A 26,636-nucleotide genomic window follows, 5' to 3' on the forward strand; every position below is an offset into this window, starting at 1 on the left:
AGTCAGCAAACCCACCAGGACCAGAGCCAAGAATCCCCACTGCTTCTCGCTCTGAGGACTTCTATGAAGTTCTTGCTTGTGAAATGGCAAAGTTAGGTTTTTTGGTTTTGTGAAGCAAAGGTAAAGAGACAGAGCTGCCCTTAGAAAGATGCTCTTTAAGAGGAGGTAAACTCAAATCACAATTACGCTTGGCTTTGATAATTTGGGATTTGGTCTTTAAAATCTTTTCTTTTTTGAGCTCTCCTTCCAATGTTTTATATGGAATTTGGTCAGACACCAGCTTGGGAAAATTATAAGTTTTATAATATTCACCTTGGGAAAACCAATCCTTTATCTGAATGAAGACAAACCTATGCTTTTCCAATACTTTCAGTCCTCCTCTCTCCCTTCCTTCTGATGATACCAGATGGGCACATCGCTACCATCAGTGCCAGGCTCCACCCCACACCCTCTATACCAATCACCCAGGGTAGCACTCAGGCATATGGAGTGTTTTAAACTCCAATTTGATTCTGATGAACAGCCAGGATGGAGAATCTCTCTCTGGGTTTTGGGCTTTATATTTTTCATTCTCTCTCAATGTCTTCATACAAATGAAACAACTGAACCATTTTAGGGAACCTTGCACGTGTATGAGAGAAGAGGCAGGAAGAGTCTCCAAATATAACCAAGGTTAACCCTAGCTCTCAACCTCCTAATCCATGACAAAAAAGGGAACAGGATTCTCTACCTTAAATTCAAAGGGAAGCTGAAATTTCGATGCTATTTAAAGAGTCATTTCATGTTGCTGTCACTGGGAAGGAATGAGACAGCTGCAGAGAGCTTCACCAGAATCTCACTGATGGAGAGGTAGTAAGAATAAAAATAGTGATAGGATTTGATGGGAGAAGAACCAAATACTGGATGGGCAGATTAGAAACAGAACCATCATTACCCTCTTGCCACAAATACGAAAAAAAAAAAACAACACAGAACAAGAAGATGCACTACCATTGTATATTACACATTCCTCCTCCCTCAGGATACTTTTTACATTGCAATAAATAGTGCAATTTTAGCAGCGGGAAACACGAAGGAACATGGGAAGTACCCACCTCCCTCTCATATGTGTTTTAGCCATGTGCTCTCTTCCTAGGTAGCACCAATCTCCCCGGGTGCTGGGTGAGAGACAGGACGGGGGAGAGGTCTGTGCATGTCTGCCTGCCCTTTGGCCTCTGGAGGTGCCTGGAGAGTTCAGCAAACACCCTCATCAGGTTCCTATGGGAGACACTAGGGAGCCAAGGCTGTTGGGCCTGTTCTTGTCCTAAGGCAACATCCCGGAAAGACAAGGCCTGATGGGGGGAGAAACATGGTCACTGACATTCAGCTGCCTGTCAACCTCTAGCACTAAGACTGTGTCCTTGAAGGCCTTGTCCTAATTGGCAATACAGTGAGGAAAGGGGCAACCAACAGCCCCTTCCCTCCAGGGTCTTTGTCAGACTCCTGCACACAGTGGCGCTGGGCTGGACCAGCTACAGATGAGGCACAGACATCAGGCACACTGACCCTCTCTACCACCTCCAGGTTCCCCTACTCTGCACTCTAACCAGTGGCCACTAAGAAACACAATCTCTTAACGACATTGTATCCAGTTTATCTTGAGCCCTCACTCCCCTGTGCGACAGTAACAGTGTTTCCATGAGAGACTGTCTCAACACTTAGGGATATGAGTTGGGGGGGTGGGGGGGCAGGAATGGGCTTCTTTTCCAGGAACCTGGGTCAAAGACCAGCTTTTCCACCAGCTTTACCCCTAGAAACCCTAAATACTGTCTGGGCGCTCTCTGCAGAGTTCAGTTTGAAATATGCAATCCTAACTTCAGTGACAGTCAACTACAAGGCAACATCAATGGGCGGAAAAAGAGAAAAGGGGCAGGTGCAGGGCAGACACAGCAGACCTGGGCCAAAATGCAAAACACCAAGTGGTCCCCACAGCTCAGGCCAGTGCTCCACCATCTCAATTCATTCAAGAAAAACCAGCCTGGAGCAAGGGGGCGGGGAAGAGTAGGGAGCACAGTGTTTGGTAACAAAAATAGAAAGGGTTGGTGAGAAAGGAGGAGACAGTGGTGTCTTTCTAATCAGCATGAAGTGACCAGGGCGATGACCAGCAGGACAGGAGGCACCTAGGGACCCTGTGAGGCACCAACTACGTAGCCACGTGTTTCTAACGGAGAATCCAGGGCCTGACTGCCCGACACCTAGTCTGGCCTTCACCTGCCCTACGTCTGCAGCAGCACCTCCGGCTCAGACAGTGAGCAGTAGAGAGTGTATCCCAATTCATCTATTTCCTCAGGGGTGAGCTCTGCAAATAAGTTCACCTTGGGGTTTAGGGCACTGGGCAGAACTCCAGCCTCTAAATAGTTGATGAGTCCCCTCAAGGCCTGTAGGAATCGGTCGGCCAGCACATCTGGAGACCAGTCAGCCTCCTCCTGGGCCAAGTGGAGGATGACGTTGGTGAGCTGGCTGGCAGTGAGGTGGCCCAGGGCCGGGGTGGACTTGCATATGGCCTTGAGGATCTTGAGGCACAGAGAGCGGCAGCCCAAGTCAGCCTGGTCCAGAGCCCGCAGGCGTGCCGTCTCGGCGGGACGCAGGCTCAGCCGCCACAGGTTGTCGTACTGGGCTAGCCGGTGTGGTTTGGCCACCAAGACAGTGTCACCAAGGGTCACTGATGGCAGGAAGTCAATGACAAGATGCTTGTCGAGCTCATACTGCACTTCTAGAGTCAGAGCCTCTGGGGGTGGTGCCGGTCGAATCACATAGTCCAAGAGGGACCCGATGGCCGGCCAGTTGATGGAGCCAGCCACAACCTTCTCGAACGTGTCTGCCACCGTCTTTGGAGACAGGTAGCCCCCTACGACACAGCGGTCCCAGTAACTGCTGCCACGAGGGAAATACTCTGGGTTCTCCCGGCGAACCAGGAAGAAGCCAGGGACGTTCATGATGGTGTCCTCTCCGGGGATACACGACCACAGGTTCTGCTCCAGCACAAGGGGCACGATGAGTTGGATGTGGTCAGCTGTCACCACCTGTTGGAGCGGAATCAAAAAGGTTTTGAGGGATTTCATCTGCTCAAGAGACACAGGTCCCACCATCTTGTATCGCCCCAACATAAAAGGAAACTAACAATTCTTTCACATGACCATATCAATTCACAGAGTGAGGATTTAAATCCACATCTGTCGGACGTTAGAGCCTGTGCTCATTCCACACGCCACGTTGCCTCTGGACACAGAAGTACACATGACATCCCCCGTGCCTTGACAACCCAAGAAAAGGGAAAGCCAGGAAGGAGAGATGGGGACAAGAATACAGGAAGGAGGAGGCCTCTGACAGCTCCCTAGAAGTTCTAAGTGTGACTAAAAAACAAAACAGGGTTAAAGGCAGGGATCTCCAAATGCTACCGCAGTGTGCAGAATTCGGAAGCAATAAGACTAATCTTTTTGGCGAGCCTGGAACACTGATCTCCTGTACCAAAAGCACTATTGAGAAGCATCCTGGTCAGTACAACCCCGCCCTTCATGAGAATCCCCTGGTTACCTGCAGGTCGTCATAGAGGCTGCCACTCAGGTACATATCCCGAAGTGGCATGTCAGGCAACTTGGCCCGCAGGAAGCTCCGGAGCTCGGCACATATGTCCACGGCAGCTTGTTTGGCCCGAGCCTGCTCACCAGCAGGGATGGCCGCCCGGTTCCGGTAGTAAGTAAGAAGTTTCTCCTGCAGGGACATGCGGAGTCGTGACTTCTTCAAGTCTACCTGGCCCTTCTTGGCCAATGGCTTGGGCCGGGGTGGGCAGAATGTATCTGCCAAAGCAAGAGAGAGAGGCATGTGAGCTCTTCCCGTGCTTGCTCATCCACAGCTGCCTCAGCCCCAGAGAGGACACGGGCTTGGCACGAGAGGCTAGCATGGCGCCTGGCACGGATGTCCTTAAGGAATGTGTTGAATGCACGCGTAATACTGAGAGCCCCGAGGTCAGTCCCAGAAGGGGTGCCAGCCTTCCTCACCTGTGTCAAAGGCCGAGGAGCCTGTGGGGAGGGCCTGTAGGGACCTGCTTAGGCCTGTCTTCATGTCCTTGTTAAGCAGTCGAGGGGAGCCCATCCAGTTCGGTTCTTCCCAGCTCCTTTTCCCTGAATGGCTCAGGCGGGTGGGGCTGGTAGGGGCACTGATCGCCCTATCGTACATCTGAAACAGCAGAGAGGACCCAGCACATGGACCTTTCCTGGTTCTCTCCTTCCCAGCAGCTTTGCCTTAATGAGTTCAACTACTGCTTTTCAATAACTTCATTTTATTCTAGATTGTGGAGTACTTTGCTCCACGTGGAAAATCTCAGGAAAATACTAAATGATATAAATAAATAAGAAACAGATTTATCCATAAGGTCACAACCCAATGATAACTGTTAATATTTTGGTATATTTCTTTCTAGAAATAAACATTTATATAATCAGGGTTGTCCTCAATATATACACTTTTGAAACCTGATTTTCTTTCACTTATCATTTCATCACTCCCCCATCACTGAAAATGAATCAGCACTGAACTTTCTAGTACAATTTCTGACTATACAACATTGTGCCTTATAAATTCACCGTGAGGCTGAACACGGATCCATTTACCTAACAAATACATCCCTGAATGGCTGCTCTGCGCCAGGCATCGTTCTAGGTGCGTAGAATAAAGCAGGAACCCAAAGACACCCAATCCCTGCCCTCATGCAGCATGCCATCTAGTAGAGGGATACAGGCAATACCTAATAAACAAGCTACAGCATGCAGACATAGGTGTTAGGAACAGAAAGAAAGGGAAATAGGAAGTATATGTGTGGTGAGGGTGCTGCTATTTTAAATAAGGTAGTCAAAGAAGGCTATTTTGGTTATTTGCAACTTTACATTCACTGGGATAAACTTCTTTATTTGTATCTCCGATAGTTTCTTTGTGGGGAGTGAGGAGGGTCCTAGAAGCAGATTTACTTACTTCTCTTAAGGTCTCGTCTAATAACGCCAGATTACCACATTACATTCCCATTAGTAGGATCAAAGTCTTAGTCTAGGTCAGCTCCACTCGGCAGCCTCACCACCTCTCCAATCCCTGGCCCGGGCTGAGTGTACTTACCCGCTTAACTGCCAGTGTAGCGATGCCCAGCATGGCTGCTCCACCCACCCCCAGCACCAGCCGGGCATTGGAGAGCACAAAATCAATGGCCGTCCCGATGCCATTGTCATCCTTCTTGCTTTTGCGCTCACCAGCGCCTGCCATTGCTTGCCTGAGGATGAAGGCAGAACACAGCCCGTGTCACCACCTGGGACCTCGAGAACCAGCCCTCCTCCTCCCTCCCCCATCAGGTCAGTCCCCAACGAGTTTGGGGTACTCTCTGAGTTCCGGGAACCCAATCCTCCTGTTTCTAGCACTCCATGCTCTAGGGTCAGGAGGAAGGTATCGTGTCGCCTGATGTTATCTGGATGCAGGGCGGAGGAAATGATCGCGCTAGCTCCCCACCAATCACTGAGATTGTAGAGAGCATTAAGCTCACTGTCAGCCCTCTCTTGTATCAGAGTGAAGTACCCACCCCCACGCAATACAATCCCCTGGACCCCTTCCCAACTTTATAATGCAGATCACATTCTGATCCTTCAACCACTGCTTGTGGAAAGTTAGATCCAAGAGGGTCTAATTTAACTAGAGGAGGCCCATCTAATCCCATCACTTCACACATAGGGAGGTGACTTGCCAGAGGTCCCAGAGAAAAGGAATGACAGAGCCATATGCAAAACTCAGGACTCTCAACTCCTAGGAGGACACTTTTCCTACTGTGTCATGTTTCCCCTTACCCAAATCGAACTGTGTCTATTCTATGTACTTTCTGCAAAAAAGCAATAATAACAATAATAGCATGGACCAAATACCCTGGCACCGGGAGACATAACTATTGATACAAGTCCATACGTGAGAAAGGTCCAAAGAAGAAAAGGACTCTGTGGACAGTCCCACTTGACGAATGCTGTTTCCTGGGGAAATTGTGCAGGGGGACCACCGGAAGTTCAAGTGAGCCCGGCACTGTGACAGACCGAATACACACAACGGTCGCTGTGGACTCAGCTGTTAACAGGAAAACAAGAAATCCACCTGCTCAAGTGCACTGGGAAAATGAACTAAAAATCTGGTCACCTAAGCGGAGTTCATGGGTGCACTGCAGAGGCTGGCCTCCGTACCACGCTCGAGCGAGGTGAGCACATGTGCTCCCTGGCAATGTGGGGCCATCCTGACTAAAGGTGCCCTAGTCCCCCAACAAGCCCATCTCCCACGGAGTTAGAGCCCTGGGCCCGACCCAGATCAAGGATGCAAAGTGGCTCCGATCTGAACACTGCTCTTAACACGGCTACTCTCTTCTACCTCCTGTGTCCCGTACACCAGGAACTACATAGGGAAAGACAGTTGTTTACCATTCACCAAGATACCCAGAATGGGAGGACAGAGACAAGATCACTGGTGCATCTTCCAGCATGAAGTAACAGTCTCTCTAATACCCTTACAACTGCATACTGCTAGCTTCAAATCTCATGCCCCTTGCCTGCCCTGTCAACGAGAGAGAAATATTTCTGACTCTACCTGTTCCAGCAATTGAGGTAACTAAGAGTCGCTGTCAAGCCCAAAATTATTTTTCCCCTAACTAGAGTTCACAACCTTGGCATTTTTCTTTTCACCACCTTTTACAGTCAGTAGGAGCTTCAGGTTTATGGACATAATGAGAGACTACTCGGCCAAATTAAATATACTCCCGCTTCAAATGCACAGAGCAATCACGGCCGAGGAGAAGAGAGAAACTCTGTATTTATATGTGGGGTCAGGCAAGAACTCTAGTCATCCTCCCTCTAGTGGCCACTGAGGCAGAGATGGGACATAAACTCACCTGAGGCATAGTAATCCAATCAGGACAAAGCTGACCATACACAGTTCCCCATACAAAACAATGAACACTGTTTTATTTCTTTTAAAACAAAACATCCGGGCTTCTCTGGTGGCGCAGTGGTTATGAATCCGCCTGCCAAGACAGGGGACACGCGTTCAAGCCCTGGTCCGGGAAGATCCCACATGCCGCAGAGCAACTAAGCCCGTGTGCCACAACTACTGAACCTGTGCTCTAGAGCCCATGAGCCACAACTACTGAAGCCTGCGCGCCTGTAGCCCATGCTCCACAATGAGGGAAACCACTGCAATGAGAAGCCCGGGCACCGCAATGAAGAGTAGCCCCCGCTCACGACTACAGAAAGCCCACGTGCAACAACAAAGACCCCATACAGCCAAAAATAAAATAAGTAAATAAATTTTAGTAAATAAATAAATAAAACAAAAGAACCTTCAGGGATGTATTTACAATTGGGAGAACCAGTGGATGAGGGTGGGAGGAGCACCCCCTAAATGATCCTTGCATGTGATGCAGCAGAGCGAGAAGGGCACATCCTCCCTCCGTGCAGAAGCGGGAAGGAGCCTCGCTGGACCATTTAGTCCTTGGTCCCCCTGCTGACAGGTGAGGATGAGGCAGTGAGGTGGCCTCATAGAAAAGGGCCTGGGTTTTAGAGTCGGAAATCTTGAGCCCTTTGAGCCCTGACTAATTAGCTGGGTGACCTCAATGGAGTTACTTAACCCCTCAGCTATGTAAAGGGGATAATGATGCCTGCGTGGCCTAAATCATAGGGTTGTAGTGAGGAAAACATACGTACTGAAGTACTGTATGTGAACACTTTATAAACTGTAAAAGGACTCTACACATGTGGGCCATCATTAAGTCTTTTAAGATTTCCATCTACAGGACAAAAGGTCAACTTCCAGAAGGCAGTCAGCAATCCAGACTGTCCTATGAGTTACATTTTACCTGAGACAGAGCCAGAATGGCCTCTGAAACCCACACGGATGCTATCCTGGGCTTGAGACCAAAACTATTAAGTTGAGCAGGCTGGGAAAAAGGCTTTTGTACTCTAGTGCAATATACTCCCTGCCTCATCCAAGGACCAGGTGATGTCAAAGACCTGGCGACCTGGAAGAAGAGAGAACATCCACAAGCTCCCACAGGAAGATCAGAGTTTCTATTCTAAAACTGAACTCAGTCTGTTCCAGTTGAAACTACTTATCCATGGTACACCCTCCACTCAGGCTCTGCTGCACTAGCTGGGAGCCTGTGGGAGTCGGGAGCTCTGCCTGGCAAGGAGACAGGGGCCTGGCTCCTCAGTGCAATTAAGAAGGAGCCCTGCTGGTCAATGGGTTTAGTTTCAGTTTTACAAGATGAAAAAGTCCCGGAGATCTCTTACACGACAATATGAACATTCTTAACACCACTGAACTGTACACTTACAAATGGTTAAACTATTTTAAAAAATAAGAGAAAGAGGAGGAGGAACACTGACCTGCTGAGCAGGGCTGAGGATGGAGAATGTGAACTCTGCGAACATTTCAGACAAGGTGTTTAACCTGTCTCCTTAGATACAGAAATGGGGATAGAAATACTCATCACCACAATACAGTGGCGATGACGAGTAATGGGGGCCCTGTAGCTTCCCAGGATGACAGCACAGAACTACGAAGACTCCAACTTATTTTACTTGAAAATGGCATACCACCTAAAATAAACATTACCTGGCTTGAGTACACATGAGAAGAGCTAGCATATAGAGTGTGTACCACGTGTTGGGTATATTACACCTATTAGCTCCCTTGATCCTCACAACAATCCCATGAGATCAGTCACACTGTTATCGCCAACTTATAGATGAAAAAACTGAGGCAGAGGTTAAGTAACTGGCCCAAGGTCACTATGTCAGTAAGTTGTACAGCCAAGAGCTGAACCTAGAGCTCACGGTGCTGGGGAGTAGTTTACAGGGGTCCCAAGCAGCCTGTAGCCCCACCTTGTACATATCCCTTCTCCACTAACCACTGGGCCATACGCTTCCTGGGGGCATTTTGGCTCATTCACTGCTGTGTCCCCAGGGCCAGCAGTATTTGACACATAGTAAATATCTACTGCATGAATGAGCTACTAATTCTGTGGCTTTTTTTTTTTTTGGAGGAGGAGGTGGCAGCAACGTGTAACCCAACTCACAGTGAAAATAGACTAGGAACACAAAGCCTTCAGTATTCACTTCCACTTGCCCTGGGCAGGCAGGCCGGCCCTCGTGGGCACCGTCTCCTGCCTGGCCTTTTACTCTCACAGGCCACGTGCCAATCAACCCGAGCAGCTGAGGAGAACCCAAAGCCGTTTATTTCACAAGGCTCCTCCTCCTCTTTCCCCGTTAAAAACAGCACCCTCCACCCAGCTGGCAGGCCTTACACCTCACGGCAACCTTTCATTCTTCTCTCTCCCCCTGCTGCAGCCAGTTTCCACTTGGTGAAGTCCACTGCCGCACATAGTGTATTTAATGTACAGCCACCCCACCGCCTCAGTCCCTCCATCTCATCTGGTCAGATTTGCTGCCACTAGTATCCCTCACCAATGTATTCTCCATGCTGCCACTGCCACCATCCCTCCTCCATGACATTCCCCTGCTGACAAAGCTGTGATGGTCCCCCACAATCAGATATCACGACCTCCTCAACAGAGGATTCGATGTCCTTCCAGACCTGGCCCAGCCTCAACTCTGGCCACTTGCCTTACAGGTGGACCATTCAAGCTACTCCAGACTCAAGTTTCCAGACTACCAAACGCGGCCTTCACCTTCATACTTGCTTATTCTTGCCCATCTGCCTGGCAAGCTTCTATTCCTCACCTGAGGCAGAGCTCACATGTCCTCTTTTCTACAGCCACCTGCGATTCCTCCACCACCATCTGGCCCCCACAGCACCATTTTGGCCTCATCCCTGTCTCTGAGCTCTTCACCCAATCTCTAGAACAGAGCTGCTCACGCTGGAATCACCTCCCACTGACCCTCACATGACACCCATCCCTTGATGGGCCGCATTATCCATCTCTACCTCAGAGCTGCCAGAACGCCAGAGCCAGAGAAGGCCCTCTGGGAAAGCTGCTGAATTACATACAATCATTAGGTTGCAGTGGGACTTGCTGATAACACTGGCATAGAAAGTAAATAGAGCTAACATACCACTGGCCAAGTACTGTGTGTGCACCGTCCCTTTTGGTTTTTTTGGCCATGCCACGCGGCCTGTGGGACCTTAGTCCCCAACCAGGGATCAAACCGGGCTCCTTGGCAGTGAAAGCGCAGAGTCTTAACCACTGGACAATCAGAGAATTCCCGCACAGAGTCCTAACCACTGGACCACCAGGGAATTCCCACATTGTCTCATTTAATTCTTGCAATAAGCTGAAGAGGTAGCTGCTATTATTTTACAAATGAGGAAATGGAGGCCTAGACAGATTTAGCCATTTGCCCTAAATCCCGCAGTTGTTAGCAGCAGTGCCAGGAAGGCACCGTCCTCCGGGGTCTAGACGCTATGCTTGCTTTAAAGACTGTTGCAACAGAGTATACTGATGTTTGGGGGAACGTGATCTTGCCTTCAAGAGAAGTGAATCCACCGAAGAATAAGCCAGCCTAGAACTGCGCTCTAATAGTTTTGACCAATGTCTTTTCTAGCATTTTCATATGTAAAATGTTCTATGAAACAAAATGGTATCCAGGTGGGGCTTGAAGCTTAGGGCCCTTTTTTTTCCCTCAATAAAGAAACATACTTCTGTTAATATGTTTGTATTTCCTCCACTGATTTATAACTAAAGGACTTTGGTCACTAAAAGGAAAGGTTCTCCCTCTCCTGGTCCCCTGCATCAGAAAAAATGAAACCTAGAGGAACAAGGGCCTACCTACCTGAGGCTTCTTACCGCATCTGTGAGGTGGAGGCAGGAGAGAGGCAGGTGTGTCTATGGAAGGCACCTTGTCCTCCTTCCCTTGGAAGTAGGAGGGGAGGGAAAAGGAGAGGATCCTAAATAATCCCTCCCAGTTTGCTATGGAGGAAGACCAGGCCCTTTTCCAGCTGCCTCTCCCGGGCCTCAGGATCCTCTAGTTTCTGATTTTTCCGGAACTCACGGCGGATGGAGGCAAGGTAGAAGTCTCGATCAGTGTAGCGAAGCTCTCGGCCTTGGCGCAGCAGAGCCCGGTAGAGACTCAGCACCGCCTCTCGGCTCCATGGGGCCATGGGGGACAGACGGAGCTGGACGTCAAGCTATACACAGAAGGGAAGAAAGAGAAGCCTAGAATCAGAATTAACGATAAAAGGGCCTACAGAGACTATCTCATTCACTAGTTCTTAATCTAGGTCTCAGAGGATGGCCCCCACAAGGTCACACTATGCCTTAGTGGCAGGGCTAGGACTAGATCCCAGCCTACCGACTGCTCCTAGGAAACTACCAGTTTATGTTGAAAGGCCAGGGCTTGGAAGCTGGACTGTCTGGGCTTGAACCTTGGCTCTGCCCCCACCTGCTATATGACTTCGGGCAAAGTACATAACCTCTCTGAGCATCAGCTTCCTCACTTGTAAAATACAGATAATGCTATCTACATTTATATATTGCCATGTACTACATGCTAATAGTACTTACCACATAGGGTTATTTTGAGAATTGCCCTGAAATATCTCATATAAAGCACCTGAAACAGAACTTCACCACAAGGGGTGGTCTAGAGTGGTTGAAGACAAGGGGTCTCAGTCATACTTGAATCCTGGCACCACCACTTACGAGCTGATTATCTTGGGCAAGTTCCTTAACCTCTCTGGGTTTACCTTAGATTAAAATTGTATTTTCCATATAGTTGGTAGGAGGATTAAGTGAATTAACATATATAAATATATGTGAATAGCACTCAGCATATACTAAGCAGTCTATCAGGGACAGCAATTATTAACCCCAGTGCTCAATAAATATAAGAATCAATTACACATAAACTGCCACCATCTTCCTTCAGTAACTACAAAGCCTTACACAACCAGAGTGTTACCATTTGTAGAGTGCTTTGTCATCCATTATCACATTTAAACCGAGGAACTTATGAAGCAGTCAGGTTTCATAACAGTAAGCGTTACAGCTTATTGAGTGTTTACTATACAGCACACGTGGGCTAAGCAGGTCCCACGTGACAACTCATCTCATTCCATCTACCATCCCAGTGTCATCAGTATCCCCATTTTAAGTGGACGAAACCGATGCTCCCAGAGGGAAGAAACTTGCCCTCAGGCACCCAGCTCTAATGGCGGGGGTGCACTCCTGACCCTCAACCCTGACTTGCTTGTGTCATGATAACTACCAATTGCTGGGATCTTACCATGTGTACAGCACTTATAGGTGGTTTACAAACTTTTCACCGCACAGCACCTGGCACATACCAAGGGCTCAAAAAACAAGCTGAAGGAAAGAGGGAACCCTCACAACGAACCTGTATGGAAAAAATGATCACCCCTCTTTCTGAAATAAAGAAATGAGACTGAGAGGGGAAAGGTATTTGACTGGTAAAAAGGTCTGGACTTTGGGCCCAAGTCAGCTAGCCATCAGCCCCCGGCCTTACTAACTTGCTGTGCGAGCCTGAGCAAGTCACGGTCCCTCTCCCTTTTTCCTCAACTGTAGAAGAGCGCCCCTCGGCCCCAAGGGCCTCCCGGAGTGGGAGAGATGAATCCATAAACCACCAGGAAAAGTGCTTTATAAAGTAGGAGGCGACTGTCACGCGGGGGCCGTTACTACAAGGTCGATCGGCGCGTGGCCGTCTGGGTCCCGGAGGGTCCTCAGGTCCTCCCCCGACCCTGGGGGGCGTCGCACCGAGCCGGGGAAGAGAGACCCGGAGGCTGGGGCAGGCCGCCTCGGGGGCCCCGGGAGGGCTCCGGAGGCTGGGGTGGGGCCCCGGAGCGGCTTCCAGGGGAAAACCCAGGGCGAGCTGGGGCGAGACCCCCGACGGTCAGGCCGGTAGCCCGGGCCAGATGGGCGGCCCAGACAGTGGCCCTGAGAGAAGGCGTGGCCACCTCCGACCCCGGCCCTCACTCAACCCCTCACTCACCTGCGGACCGCGCGCACTTCCGCTCCTCAGGACTCGCCTCTCGCCCGGTACCGCTCCTGGGGTCACCCACCAACATGGCCCCTTCACTTCCGGGACACGACCTTGCGTACGGAGCTGAGGGGTGGGACCGAAGGGCGCCTGGAGGCAGGCGTAGGCGGGAGGACTTCCGGTCTTCCTGGCCTAGGCCTCTCTCGGGGTGGGACCAGGAGCCGCGTCAGGCCACGCCCCTCACTCGGCTCCGCCCCACAGCCCGGAGCCCCGCCTCCGTACGTGACGTCACCTAGGGACGGGCCGGCCGAGGCCACTCGGGCCCCGCCCATCGGGAGGGCCGCGGAGAGGTGGTCGTGGGTGGGCAGAGTGGGGGAATGCAGGAAGTAGCCGTTGTGGGGGGTGGTCCCCCAAGCCCTTGTCAGCTCTGTAGCCTTCAGGCCCCAGCACTGTCAGCTGACTTGGGGCTGGAGCCATGGGGGTCCCTGCGGGAGGTTTAATACTAACAATATTCGCTATCGTGGCATTTAAAGCTCTTCCATTTCCTCAGATCGCTTTCTTTTCATCCCTCCATGCTGTTCCTGCTCCCCTGGCAAAGACCTACCTTTCAAGGTCCACCTCAAATGTCCTCTCTGGAAGTCTTTTCCAACCTAGAGAGTGTCATACAGAGTGAAGTAAGTCAGAAGGAGAAAAACAAATATCGTGTATTAACACATATATGCGGAACCTAGAAAAATGGTACAGATCAACCAGTTTGCAAGGCAGAAATAGAGACACAAGAGGAGGAAGGGGGAGAGGTGCTGATGTGGAATGAATTGGGAGATTGGGATTACCATATATACATTACTAATAAGAAAAAAAATCAAATTGTACACCTTAAATATATGCTGTTTATTTATGTCAATTATATCTCAATAAAATTCTTTTTTAATTTTTTTTAATTATTTATTGGCTGCGTTGGGTCTTCATTGCTGTGCGTGGTCTTTCTCTAGTTGGGGAGAGCAGGGGCTACTCTTCATTGTGGTGCACGGGCTTCTCAGTGCAGTGGCTTCTCTTGTTGCGGAGCACAGGCTCTAGGCACATGGGCTTCAGTAGTTGCAACACTCGGGTTCAATAGTTGTGGCTTGCGGGCTCCAGAGTGCAGGCTCAGTAGTTGTGGCACACGGGCTTAGTTGCTCCTCGGCACGTGGGATCTTCCCAGACCAGGGATTGAACCCATGTCCCCTGCATTGGCAGGTGGATTCTTAACCATTGTGCCACCAGGGAAGTCCCTCAATATAATTCTTAAAAAAAAAAAGTCTTTTCCAGCCCCTTCCTCGCCCCTCACCCAACACACTTAGGTGTCTCCTTTGGGCCCCACAGAAATGTCTACATGCTATTAGGGCTTTGCTCCTTCAAAAATGAAGCGTGTTTATTGGCACCTGTTATTTGCTAGGCACTGTTTTTTAATTTCTCCATTAGCTTCTGTCTCTCACCAGATTTGAGGCCAGGAGCCATGTGCTTTGGAATCTGTAAGCCTCTTCCTGCTTCGCCCAGCTCAGATTTCAGAGGGGGAGGGGGAAAAGGCAGGCTTTGGAATCAGGCCCAACCAGCCCAGATCCAGCTTCACCACTTCAAGACAGCTGCCTGCCCTCCAACAGCTTGCCTAACCCCTCTCAGCCCCTCTCAGCTTCTGTGAGGATCAAAAGGCATCTAGCAGGAAGGGGTGGACACTCTCAAAAGCCGTTGCCCACCATGCATTTATTCTTGCACGAATCCTTGTTTGGGGTCTCTACTGTGCAAAGCACTGCCCCAGGCATTGCAGGCAACAGAGAGGTCGTCCTCATCTTCTAGCGGGGGCTGATGTAAGAGGAGGTGATGTGTCTGGTAAGGGGACCTGAGTAGGACGTGAGGGAAGGGCATTGCAAGTGTTGGCCCTCCGATGGGCCCTCAGGCTAGGCTGTCCTAGGGGCAGCAGGAAAGAGGCCAGTGCGTGGGGAATAGAGTGAACACAACACGAGCAGGGGCTGGGGAAGAGGCAGGACGGGGCTCCTTATCGGGGGCAGGGGAGGGGAGACCATCTGGGACAGGAGCCACCAGAGGGTTTGGAGCAAAGGATTGATGGATCTGACTTCCATTTGTTTGTTTGTTTGTTTATGGCGAAAAAATGTATATCTAGAATTAGCCAGCTGGACTCAGTTTAGACAATCCCAGTTTTGTTGGCACCACCCAAGGCATCATAGTCAGGGCCAGTTGAACATATGCCTTCTTCTCTCCATCAGACCCCATCAGGGTGTTGGCCTTAGCTACGTGATGTCATAAAAGCATCTTCCCAGCCTGTCTGATGCACACGTTGATGGCCTTGACCTCCACAATGAACACTCCTGTGTTGCTGTTTTCTATCTTCTTCATGGCGGACTCAGTGGCCTGGGGAATGTGGTGTTGGCATAGTGGTCAAGCTTGTTTCTCTTGGGGGCACACTTCCGAGAATATTCAGGCTGCAGTTGGAGCCACGGTGCCTTGGTCCTCAGGAAGGTGGGTGACACGTGGCTCTTCTTTTGTGTGTATGTCTGTGGGTGCATTTCAGCACTGTCTTCTCGGCATTCAAAGTCTTTGCTTTGGCTTCAGCTTTGGGAGGGCCGGGCTTCCTTCTTCACTTCTGGCGCCATCTTCAGGAAAAGGGTCCCCTGACTTCCATTTTCACAGGATCAGTCTGGCTTGAGACTGGCAGAAGGATGCAAGGGCTAAAGCAGGGAGACTGGTCAAGAGGCTGCTGCAAAGCCCCAGAGGTGAGAAGACAGGGGCTCAGACCAGGGGGTGGCAGTGTGGAGGGGAGTGCTCAGATCCAGGAAGTATTCAGAGGTAGAGCCACAGAATTTGCTGATGTGGGGATGAGACAGAAGGGTCAACCATGGCTTTGGGCTCCTGCCTGAACAATTGCCCTGCTGCACCCCTGTACCAACCTATTCAGGAGCATCTTCCAGGCTTTCCAAATTGCTAAAAGAAGGCAGTTTTCCAGGGCCCTAAGGTCCCCACTCAGGTAAAGGAAGACTCCCCATGGCATAAGGAGCCCCATCAATACTGGGGAGACCACGAACCCCTGGAACCTCTAGGAAAGGGAGGAGCCTGGATGGGGGCCTTGAGGAAGAAAAGATTTAGGAGCAATAATGCTTGTGGCACCAGGGATCTTAGGTGCCATTCCCCCTGGGCTGGCTTGGTGTGGGAAAAACACTCACACTGGGAGAGCAGCAGCCGCTACAGCTGCCTTATTAAGCATCTCTTGTGTGCCAGACACTGGACTGAGCGCTTTACAAATGTGGTATCACATCTAATCCCAGCGTCCCTGTTTGGTTGGCATAATTATCCTGATGATGAAAACCAAAGCAGAGAAAGGTTCAGGCATTTCTCTAAGACACTGAGTCAGGCCACTGAGAAGCTTGATGTGGACCCCAGGTCTGTCTTACTCCAAAAATGTGTGTTCTTTCCACTCTTCAAGGCTGCCCTACTTTGCTCTTTAAAGAAATAATTTTGTGACCCAAATAAATCTAATTGGTGACATTCCCAGCTGGAAGACCAGGGGACCCTCTATCTCTCTCCTGACCCTCCTATTCTAGAGAACATTATTTTTAGGAGGGAAGGAGGGAGGTCCCTAGGGGTCTACCCTTCAGATCAGCACCCCCGGACTCTTCTTACTCTTCAGGTCTTCTCTTTATTTCCAGACTCACAAGTGTCCTCCCTGCCCCCCCACCCCAAGCTCCATGGAAATGGAGGTGGGGCAGTGAGGCAGGCGTCCGACACCCACGTGCATTCATGGTGCCAAGATCTCAGGGCTCTACCTGGTATGACGGGATGGGCAGGCTGAGACCTTGGGGAGATCCGTCCCCAGGCCACTGTGGTGTCCCTCGAGGGAGTCATCAATGGACACCAAGAGTGAACAGTTCCTGAGCTCTCCCCCTGTGCCAAGGCTAGCACGCACCAAGCCCCAGCCCCCATCAGAGTCCTGTGAGAATAAGACTGTCATTGTCCCAGTTGCATCCAAGGAGACAGATCTTGAAGAGTTCCAAGCGGCTGGACTAGGATCTGAAGTCAGGTCTAGAGCTCTGAGTCATCCACGGGCTAGATGAAGTCACTTGGGACAAGGGTGGAGGAAGAAGACAAGGAGGGGCAGCCCCGAGGACACCGATCAGAAGCACATGATGCTGGAGAGGACCAGTCAGAAGACAGGGGTATCCCACAGGCTTGAGGGGAGCAGAGTGTGGTCACAGAGGCCAGCGTCCCAGCGAGTCCCATATCATCCTTCTCCTTTTAGGAGCTGGCCTCTGACTCACTGGCTCAGTGAGAGGTGGGGCAGAGGCCCAGGGGCTGAAGAGTAAATGGAAAGTAGAGAGAGAAACTGTGATTTTGCTGAGAAGGGAAAGAGCAAGATAAGAGGACAGTTAGAGGGGAAGAAAAGCAGGTTGGTTTGGGCGGGCTTGGGCTTGGGGTTGGCTGGTACTCGCTCTAGCCTCAACCAGGGGAGGGAAGGAGCCAGTAGAGGGAGAGAAGCTGAAAATGCCAGAGAGTAAGCCCTCACAGCAGTGATGTCACAGAGGAGCAGAGGAGAGAGTGAGAGCGGGCCAGGTGCCCTTTACCTGCGGGAGAAGCGGCGCAGGGCGGCCCCAGGCTTCCCTAAGAAGGCAGAGAGAGAGAGAACCCTGCGGCCTGAGTCTTTCTAGTCTCATTCCCTTTATTTTGCCCTGGCGGGTGCCTATAAAATTGAGACCCTCTGTAAGTGCTTGTTGCTCTGAAGTGGAGGGAAATTGCCATTGGATGACAAGATAGAAGGTTCAGTCCAGCCCTCCAACCTTCCTCAGCCCTCCCAGGGGGACTCAGGGTGGGAGTGAAGGTGTAGACACTCATTACCTGGAATAATGGAGATGTTGGCTGTAACCAACCAGGTCAGTGAGGCTCCGGGATGTGAGTGGCCGGGGACCTGGAAATCATTCTCAGAGAGCCGACCCCTTCTTAATGGGGTTTGCTGTCTTCAGATGTCATCAGTCCTGTGCTCACCAGACTAAACCCTGATATCCCTGGACAGGAGTGAGGTTCCCCCGTTGTCCTGTGAAATCTTTGCTGCCCACATTGTGCCAAGTGGTGTTGAAATGGATGAAGGAAATGTAGTCTTGTTCACTGAATACCTCCCTTTGGCAGGCAGCAGGAGTGGGGGGCCAGGGGCAGCAGGTATGTGGGCTCAGAGCCCAGATCCCAGCTCCCCACTTCCCACCTGTGCACCTCTGGGAGTTTTAGGACTTAGGAGAAGGACAGGAAGAATGAGTACAGTGCCCAGGCCAGAGCAGTCGCTCAATGAATGTTAGCTGGTTTCCGTTTACATCCTTCGTCCCCATGGATCACTACTACAGCCTGCGAGGGCTGCATATCAATGTACCCATTTTACAGATGTGGCAGCACCACTCAGGCTGATTATAGCTTACACCTCCTCAAGGGCCAAACTGGAGGTCCACGTGCTGGACTGGACAAAGAAGTGTTCTCCTTGCCCCACAAAAAACTTTGTAAAATGCAAACAATTATAAAAGACAGCTTTCCAAGTCTGCTTAAATATTTAGAAGATCTGGGCTCCCCACCTGTGGTGAGGAGCAGCCACCACCTTTGGACAGAGTATGAGCTCTCCAGCGCACCCCAGTCCTCACTGCTCCCTATTGTATCCTCCATGGGTATTCATGCATTTACATGACCCATGGGGCTCCTGTAGTCTGCTGACTCTGCCAAGACTTTGTGAGAATTTCTCATCAGATATGGGAAGGAAAGGGATTTGGAGAGAAAGCCTGACTGTCACCAGAGTCAGGAGGAGTACCCTCGCTGACATATCTTCCCCTTAAAACATATAGAACGAGGAAACCAAAACAGCATAGCTGTGCGCAAGTCCAAGGTAAATACCTCCACAGCCCAGGAAAGGAACCAAAGCCAAAGCCCTGGGTGCAGCCTGGGAGGTGGGCTCCCAAGGGGTGCTGGGACCTGCAGGGCTCCCACACCCACCTGCTAGGAGTTCCAGAATATTCCAGCCAAGGAGAAAGTGTTGCAGGAGGCAGATGGGTGTGGTGGGCTGAGGTAGCTGGGCTTAGAGTTGGGGTGAAATGAATGAACGGCAGCTGTCACAGCTGTTAGACCTGAGAGTTTATCCAGCTCAACACCCCCTACTGGCCCCACCACATACGTGCGCGCACACACACACACGCACGCGTGTGCGACCGTACAGACACCCAGAGACAGAAAAGCCTGGCCAAATTGTACTTTTAAAACTTTTTATATCTGTGGTGTATTCATCTGGAATTCACTTTGGTGTAAGGAGTGAGGGAGGCATTGTAATTAGTCTTTTTTTCTAACCGTCAGATATTTATGAAATAATCCTTCTTTCCCCCAGTGCCACCTGTATCATATATTAAATTCCTGTGTGTATTTGAGCACCCTATCTCCAGGTCTTCAGAATATTGTGACAACTTTACATTTTCCAACTTCGGGGTCAGTGTGCCCTCCTCCAAGTCTCCCTGGAGCTACATCAGGAATTTTGACATGGCACTGAAGGTGATGGGGAGCTATAGACTATTTTTATGTTGGGAAGGGATGGTAATAGAATCAGCTATAGAATGTAGAGACAAGGCTGCTGGGTGTGGTTGTTCAGGTTATACACTGCACAAGGACACCACATCCAAGGAGCACCTTTCACATCTTAGACCTTGTAGAGCTGTATGTTTCTTATGACATTTCTGTATGAGCAGAAGCCACTCTCATTCTAATGAAATCAGTACATTAAGGCAATTTTCCAATAGATGGAAGTAAAATGTCTTGAGGAAGAGATGCCCTCCCCAATTTTGCACAAAAGCCTGTATGGGGCATATGGCAAGGCCAATAATTGAGTGCTTGGTGCCCGACTGTTTGGGGACACGCCGGAGGGGCAGAGAGCAACATCTACTACTAATACAACACCAATTAGAGGCCTGGGAGACACGTCCCCCAAGGAAGCATGAGTTACTACGTGCGTCTCCGGTCAGTGCCATTAAGCGAGGATTCAGTGAGCGCGGCCACGCCCTGGGCAGAGTGCTGGGGACCCAAAGGGGAGGCCCAGCTCTGCTACGCAGACAAGACAGATGCCCCAGCGGTGTGTCCTCCACCAGCGTTCCTCCTCAGATCCCCAATACCTCCCACGCAAGTTTTGGAATCTTCATTTCCTCTCTAAAAGGGGAGAAGAGGATCCCTTTCCCCTGTCTGCCTTCAGCCCTTTGACACTCCCCCAGCACTGCTTTCAGCATTTGAGGTTATTTCCTAGGATCGGTTTTCTTTTATCGTTATTTTCCGCGGTTCGAATTTTTATACATTTGCTCTTCCATTCTGTGGCCTGTGTTTGTATAATCTGCCTCACATGCTGGGCGGCGTCCAGTGAGAAGGAAGAAAGGAAGAAAAGGCGAGAGGGAAGTGAGCACCGCGGGTCACGGGCATGCCTGGCTCTCCCACCAGGAGGCAGCGCTGCACCATGAGAAGGCTGGTGGAGCCTTGGTCCTAAATCCCAGCTGGGAGCTGTGTTGCCTTTGAGCAATTTCTACCCTTAATCTCCCTAAATCCTAGGCTCCCCACCTACAGTCTCGCAGGCTGGAACGTGGGAGGAACCCCTCCCCCCACCCGAATACCATTCAGATTACAGGAGGTCATGCAGGCAAAGGGCCTGGCGTGGACGCAGCGGGTGCTCAGTGGTCGGGTTTTCCTGCTGCAGGGGTCCTTACCCTGGGACAGTTAACGATGCCTGGAGACATGTTTGGTTGTCAGCCCTGGGGGAGTGGCTTCTCCTGGCGTCTAGCGGGTAGAGCTCAGGGATGATGTTAAACACTGCAATGCACAGGCCAGCCCCTGCCCCCCCACCCCCCACCAAAGAATGATCTGGCCCTCCGTGTCAGTAGTCCTGAGGCTGGGAAACCCTGGTCTACTCCCAATTGATTCTGAGCTCCTGGAAGGCAGAAAATGTGTCTTGTCCATTTCTGTATCTTCCTCGGGGGCTGTCACACAGCAGCCAGTCACTGAACGGAGGGTCGAGTTGAAAGGCAAGTAGTGGCCCAGATATGGTGGTGAGACAGTGGGCGTCAGACCAGAGGACTGATGGTCATGGATCAGGGTCAGGTGCCTGATTGCCTTGGTGGTGGGGGCTTCCTGAGAACTGAATGGGATTTGCAAAAAACAAAAGTGCCTCCTAAGCGCACTCGTCGGATTGCTTCAGATGCTAAAGATCAAGAGGCCTCTCTGAAAGTTTTATTGAATTGAGCCCCCCACCCCCACCCTGGCAGAGCCTTCTGTCCCAGGAAGTGGTCACATTAGTCGGAACGGATGAATCAGGAAATTCCCTGCCTCCTACAAATCTCAAGAATGTCGTGTCTTGTTCCTCCCACTCCCAACCTACACCCTAGGACTTGACCAATGTTTGTAGAACCAAATGGCAGAAAGTCTAGAAGTCCCATTCCTGAAAGGGCAAGGGAGTGATGGGCAGAGCAGATCAAGGAACAGAGAGGATTGTTATTTTTGCCTCTTTGATGGACAGTCACGTGGATGAGGACTGGCTTTGTCCCCTGTGACCGTTTAGAAGGCAGAGCGTCCTAACAGGGGCCTGGTGTGAGGCAGGCTGGGTCTTCAGAGAGGCAGCCTGGCATGACAGCCCGGAGGTTCTAATCATGCCATGGAGACTGATCCGGTGTGATATTCAATAGAAGTGGCAAGTCTGGGCCAGGCTGGGCGGATAACTGGGGGGCAGCCGGTCCTGCGGGCAAACCCTGCAGAGGAGGAAGTTTGGGCTGTAGAATACCTATTGCCCTCGGGTGGGCAGGGAGTGTGTCTGTGACAGAACCCCAGCCCGCGGGCTGGCGGTGTGGGGTGACCAAGGAGCAGGGGGTCAGGGAAGTGGGGTGTCAGACGGCATGGGAGACAGTCCCAGGTTCAGATCCTGGCGCCTCCATGTTTAGCGGTGTTGAGTTTTCTAGTCATTCATCCCGCTGATAGCCCGTGAGTTGTGCCAGGAACTGTTTCTGGGAGACAAACACAAAAGCAGGCAATTCTAAGGCCGTGTGGAAAGGGCATCGAGGACTTCCCTGCTGGCACAGTGGTTAAGAATCTGCCTGCCAATGCAGGGGACATGGGTTCGATCCCTGGTCTGGGAAGACCCCACATGCCAAGGAGCAACTAAGCCCGCGAGCCACAGCTGCTGAGCCTGTGAGCCACAACTACTGAAACCCGCGTGCCTAGAGCCCGTGCTCCACAAGAGAAGCCACTGCAGTGAGATGCCCATGCACTGCAACAAAGAGTAGCCCGCACTCACTACAACTAGAGAAAGGCCGCGCACAGCAATGAAGACCCAATGCAGCCAAAAATAAATAAATAAATTTATTAAAAATATTAAAAAAAAAAAAAAAAGAAAGGGTGTCGTTGGAGACATTCAGGCAGAAGGGGAGCCCAGTAGATCAGCGGCTAACCTGGGTGTGGAGACCCTGACACTGGAGTGGAGCCGAAAGAGTAAGAAAGTTGGGTGAACATGGGGACAGAGGCTTCTAGACAGAGAGAATAGTGTGTACAAACTCACAGAATAGCGACGGGTTCCATTAGATGAGTTCGAATGCTTTTTTTTATATTTATTTATTCATTTATTTATTTGGTTGCAACAAGCAGACTCCTTAGTTGCGGCATGCAAACTCTTAGTTGCAGTATGCATGTGGGATCTAGTTCCCTGACCAGGGATCAAACCCCGGCCCCCTGCATTGGGAGCGTGGAGTCTTATCCACTGCGCCACCAGGGAAGTCCCGAGTTTGAATGCTTTTGGTGTGAGTAGCAGAAAACCCAACTCAAATTGTCTTTAACAAAAAGAATTTACGGGCTCACCTTGCTGAGAAGTCCTAGCTGTGGGTTTTAGCCGAGGCGCCACACAGCACCCAGTGCTATAAGCTATATGCTCCACACACATCCTTGTATTTTTTCTGGTAGTGGAGGGGGGGTTGTTCTTTTTCTATTGTTCTTGAGGAAGAGAGAAGAACTTATTTTCTAGGCGCTTCTAGCAATTTCTTCAATATCACTAGCCTGAATTGGACCACTCGTCCATCCCTGAAGCAATCCCCCTGACCAGGCAGGGGATGTCACTAACTGGCTTAGCCATGCAGGACTACCTCAGGAGCTGGTGTGTGCATGTGTGTGTGTGTGTCAGTCTTGCCAAAATGCGTGATTCACTTCTAGGATGAAGGGATTTCCCTGGTGGTCCCGGGATTAGGACTTCACCTTCCAATGCAGAGGGTGTGGATTCAATCCCTGGTCAGGGAGCTAAGATCCCCCATGGCCAAAGAAACAAAACATAAAACAGAAGCCATAGTGTAACAAATTCAAGAAAGACTTAAAAAAAACTCCTGGGATGAAGAGATGTGGGGAAGAGCAGGTGCAATGTCCACAGCAGGTAGCGCTGAGTGCCTACTGGATGCCCAGCTCTGTGCCAGCTGCTTCACAGGCATCATTTATTTATTTTTTTTAATTTATTTACTTATTTATTTTATTTATTTATTGGCTGCATTGAGTCCTCGTTGCTGCACACAGGCTTTCTCTAGTTGCTGCGAGCGGGGGCTACTCTTCATTGTGGTGCGCGGGCTCCTCATTGTAGTGGCTTCTCTTGTTGTGGAGCACGGGCCCTAGGTGCATGGACTTCAATAGTTGCGGCACATGGGCTCAATAGTTGTGGCTCACGGGCTCTAGAGCACAGGCTCAATAGTTGTGGCTTAGTTGCTCCGTGGCATGTGGAATCTTCCCAGAGCACAGCTCGAACCCGTGTCTCCTGCATTGGCAGGCGGATTCTTTACCACTGCGCCACCTAGGAAGTCCCACAGGCATCATTTAATACGCCCGACAAACAACACTTTGAGTGGTCATCCCTGCTTTACGAACGCTGAGATGAACACATCTAGGGTCATGTGATTAGCAAGTGGGAGCCTTCTGTCCCAAGAAGTGGTGGCATTAACTGGAAAGGGTCAATCAGGAAATTCTCTGGGATTTGGACCCTGGATGGTTAGATCATAACACAGTCCCTGGTATACAGCAGGTGCTCAATAAATGGTAGCTACTATTAAGTAGGATTCAAGAATGACCCTCAGATTTCCAGCTGTTGTGACTGGGAAGACGAAGCGTCATCAATGGGATGGAAAGTACACAACAGGGAGAAGAGCCTGTGGGGAAGCTGAGTTCCATCCGGCTCCTTTGTGTTTGAGGTGAGCTTGGCACCTTGGGGACTCATCTGTCAGTGGGATCTGTGGGGCAGATGCTCAGGAGAGAGGACTCCTGAAGAGTGTGCGCCAACCCCACCCTGATGAGAGTCATGAACTATAAGCAGAGCAGTGGGCCCAGGCGTAAGCCCTGGGGAGCCCCCTCATTGAAGCGGTGCCTGAGGTCAAAGGAGCCCAGAAAGGCAACCAGGAGGGAATGTGAAGACTTCCCCTGCAGTCCAGTGGTTAAGGCTCGACCTTCCACTGCAGGGGGCGTGGGTTTGATCCCTGGTTGGGGAACACACATGCCACGCAGTGTGACCAAAAATTAAAAAAAAAAAAAAAAAAAGGAATGTCAAGGAGGAAGAAGAAGTCACAGAGGCTAAGGGAAGGGGTGTTGAGATGGGATGCATGATCTGTGTGTCAAATGCACCACTTGAGGAAATGGAGGGGGAGGACATAGTCATGGTGATGATAACACAGTTATGATGCTCCAGCCTCTGTCCCAAGCTCTGAGCATCCTCACAGCCACTCCGGAGGTCTGTCCTATGAAGATCTGAATTTCACAGATGATCCAGGAGAGGGAGTTTACCAAGGGCTGATAAAAGGCCTGATGGAGGCAGTTAAGGTTGTACCAATGGTGACATCTTTGCCCCCACTTTGAGGGGAGCATCCCATCTCCTTTTCAGCCAATATAGCATGGGCTCTGGTTGCTCTAAGCCAATCAGTATATTCCAGCCCCACTCCAGTATCAATGGTCAAGGCATGATCACATGACCTCATCCAAGTCAGTGAGATCCAGGCCCAGGACTTTTAGGGGGAGGAGCTCTATTTCTTCTGTGCTGAGTACACAAGATGGAATAGTGTGAGGCCTGCAGCTGCTACAGCCATCTTACAGGCATGAGGGGTAAACCCATCTGAGAATAAGGACAACACAGGTTGGGATGTGGAGCTGAGCTGAGCTACAGAGAGAGCTGGATGACAGTGTGATACTGAGATCAGCCTCAAGCTGCATCTGAAGCCTTTACCATTACTGAACTTTACTGCCAGAACGCCAATAAATTCCTTCTCTGCTTCACTAGTTTGGGTTGGCTTTTCTATCATTAACTGAAAGCAAACTGTATCTGACATCTAGGGCCACAACTAGGCTGTGTAACAAATCACCCCACAGCTTAGCGGCTAAAGCAATTCAGCTCATGAGACTGGATTGATATTTAGGCTGGACTTGACTGGGAAGTTCTTCTGGCCTTGACCAGTTGGGATGATGGGGACAACCAGGCCTCATGTCGAGGCCACACTTTTAATGATTTGTGTCACTGTTGATATTTTGTCTCTGGAAGCTTTCAGCAGTCTAGGATAGGTGCTTCAAAGATGGTCTGTGATACTGATGCAGGGCTGGGCTTTTTTTGCAAATACCGCAGGATAGGGTTGCAGGTAATAAGGGGGATATACGAGAGGCCAGTTTTTTTGCAGATTGTTCCTCAGTTTGGGTTTGTGTGAGGCTTCCTTGGGCTCACAGCCAGGCGATGCCTTTTTGGCAGCAGACCTCATAGGTGAAGTAGAGTCCTCAGAGGCGCTTCTCAGGAGGTCTGTGAGGTCGGGGGAGTCCTGTGTGTCTGTGTGTGTGATCGCTGATTGGCTGACAGGCTCATTCTTTTGTGTCCCTGCCTTTGTTACCAACAATGTAGGTCAGGGCTGAGCAGATGGGCATGTCCCAGGAGCAGCTGCCCCACACACTGCTGGGCGGAAGAATTGTTCAGCTGAGCCCAGCCTGAACTGTAGAACTGTGAGCAAATAGGTTGTTGTTCTATCTACTAAATTTCAGTGTGGTTTGCATCACAGTAATAAATAAGCAATAGAGTTTTCAAAAAACTAAGAGACTATATGAATTTGAGTTAGTTTCCTGCTATAACTGAGTTTCTGGGAATTCACCAGAACAGGAAGTCAGTGGCCAAGGATGCTGGCCAGAAGGCTGGCCCTGGGCAAGGCTTGTCACTCCTTTGAGCTTTAGCCAGAGATCTGTGGATGTTTCCTGATTCGGGGCACATGGGTGGGGACTTCCAACAGGCTCCGGGATGATGGGCCTTTGGGATTTGGGGGTTTTATCTGCACGCAGCTGAAGCCCCGACTTGCAAAGTGAACTGGGGGCGGGGGCAGTTAATGATGTTGACTGCAGTCATCACTTTTGCTCGTTTCCTCCATCCTGATGGAGCTTAACAGGTTGCCATGCATTTCCTTTCTTTCATTTTCTCCTCCTTGTGCGGTAAAGCTTTCTATGGGCCATTTTTATAGAGAGGAGACTCAGTGTGGAAGAGATATGCTTCCCGGCCCCCAAGGACATGGAGCCCCTCAGCGCCCCCACACCCTCCTGGATGGCCAGTTGAAGGGGAGT

At 50.5% G+C, this 26,636-nt stretch overlaps 1 protein-coding gene across 10 annotated transcripts; it reads right to left on the reverse strand.

Annotated features, from left to right (window-relative positions):
* Window positions 1–985: 985 nt before the first annotated feature.
* Window positions 986–13,124, reverse strand: MIEF1 (mitochondrial elongation factor 1). 10 transcript variants are annotated; one of them, XM_057742337.1, is made up of 8 exons: window positions 12,291–12,640; window positions 11,058–11,193; window positions 10,839–10,913; window positions 6,941–7,072; window positions 5,146–5,296; window positions 4,038–4,215; window positions 3,574–3,836; window positions 986–3,062 (listed from the first exon to the last, which is right to left on the reverse strand). In XM_057742337.1, exons 4-8 carry the CDS (start codon window positions 7,033–7,035, stop codon window positions 2,256–2,258), a joined length of 1,494 nt encoding a protein of 497 aa, XP_057598320.1. In that variant the 5' UTR covers window positions 7,036–7,072; window positions 10,839–10,913; window positions 11,058–11,193; window positions 12,291–12,640; the 3' UTR covers window positions 986–2,255. The 10 variants fall into 10 exon arrangements, 7 of the variants coding, with proteins under 7 accessions (XP_057598320.1, XP_057598319.1, XP_057598318.1 ...); XM_057742336.1 differs by lacking the exons at window positions 6,941–7,072; window positions 12,291–12,640 and adding an exon at window positions 13,014–13,124 and having other exon boundaries at window positions 10,853–10,913; XM_057742335.1 differs by lacking the exon at window positions 6,941–7,072 and having other exon boundaries at window positions 10,853–10,913; window positions 12,291–12,665.
* Window positions 13,125–26,636: the final 13,512 nt, after the last annotated feature.

This window comes from Hippopotamus amphibius, chromosome 7 (genome assembly GCF_030028045.1).
Source record: "Hippopotamus amphibius kiboko isolate mHipAmp2 chromosome 7, mHipAmp2.hap2, whole genome shotgun sequence".
Lineage (NCBI taxonomy): Eukaryota > Metazoa > Chordata > Mammalia > Artiodactyla > Hippopotamidae > Hippopotamus > Hippopotamus amphibius.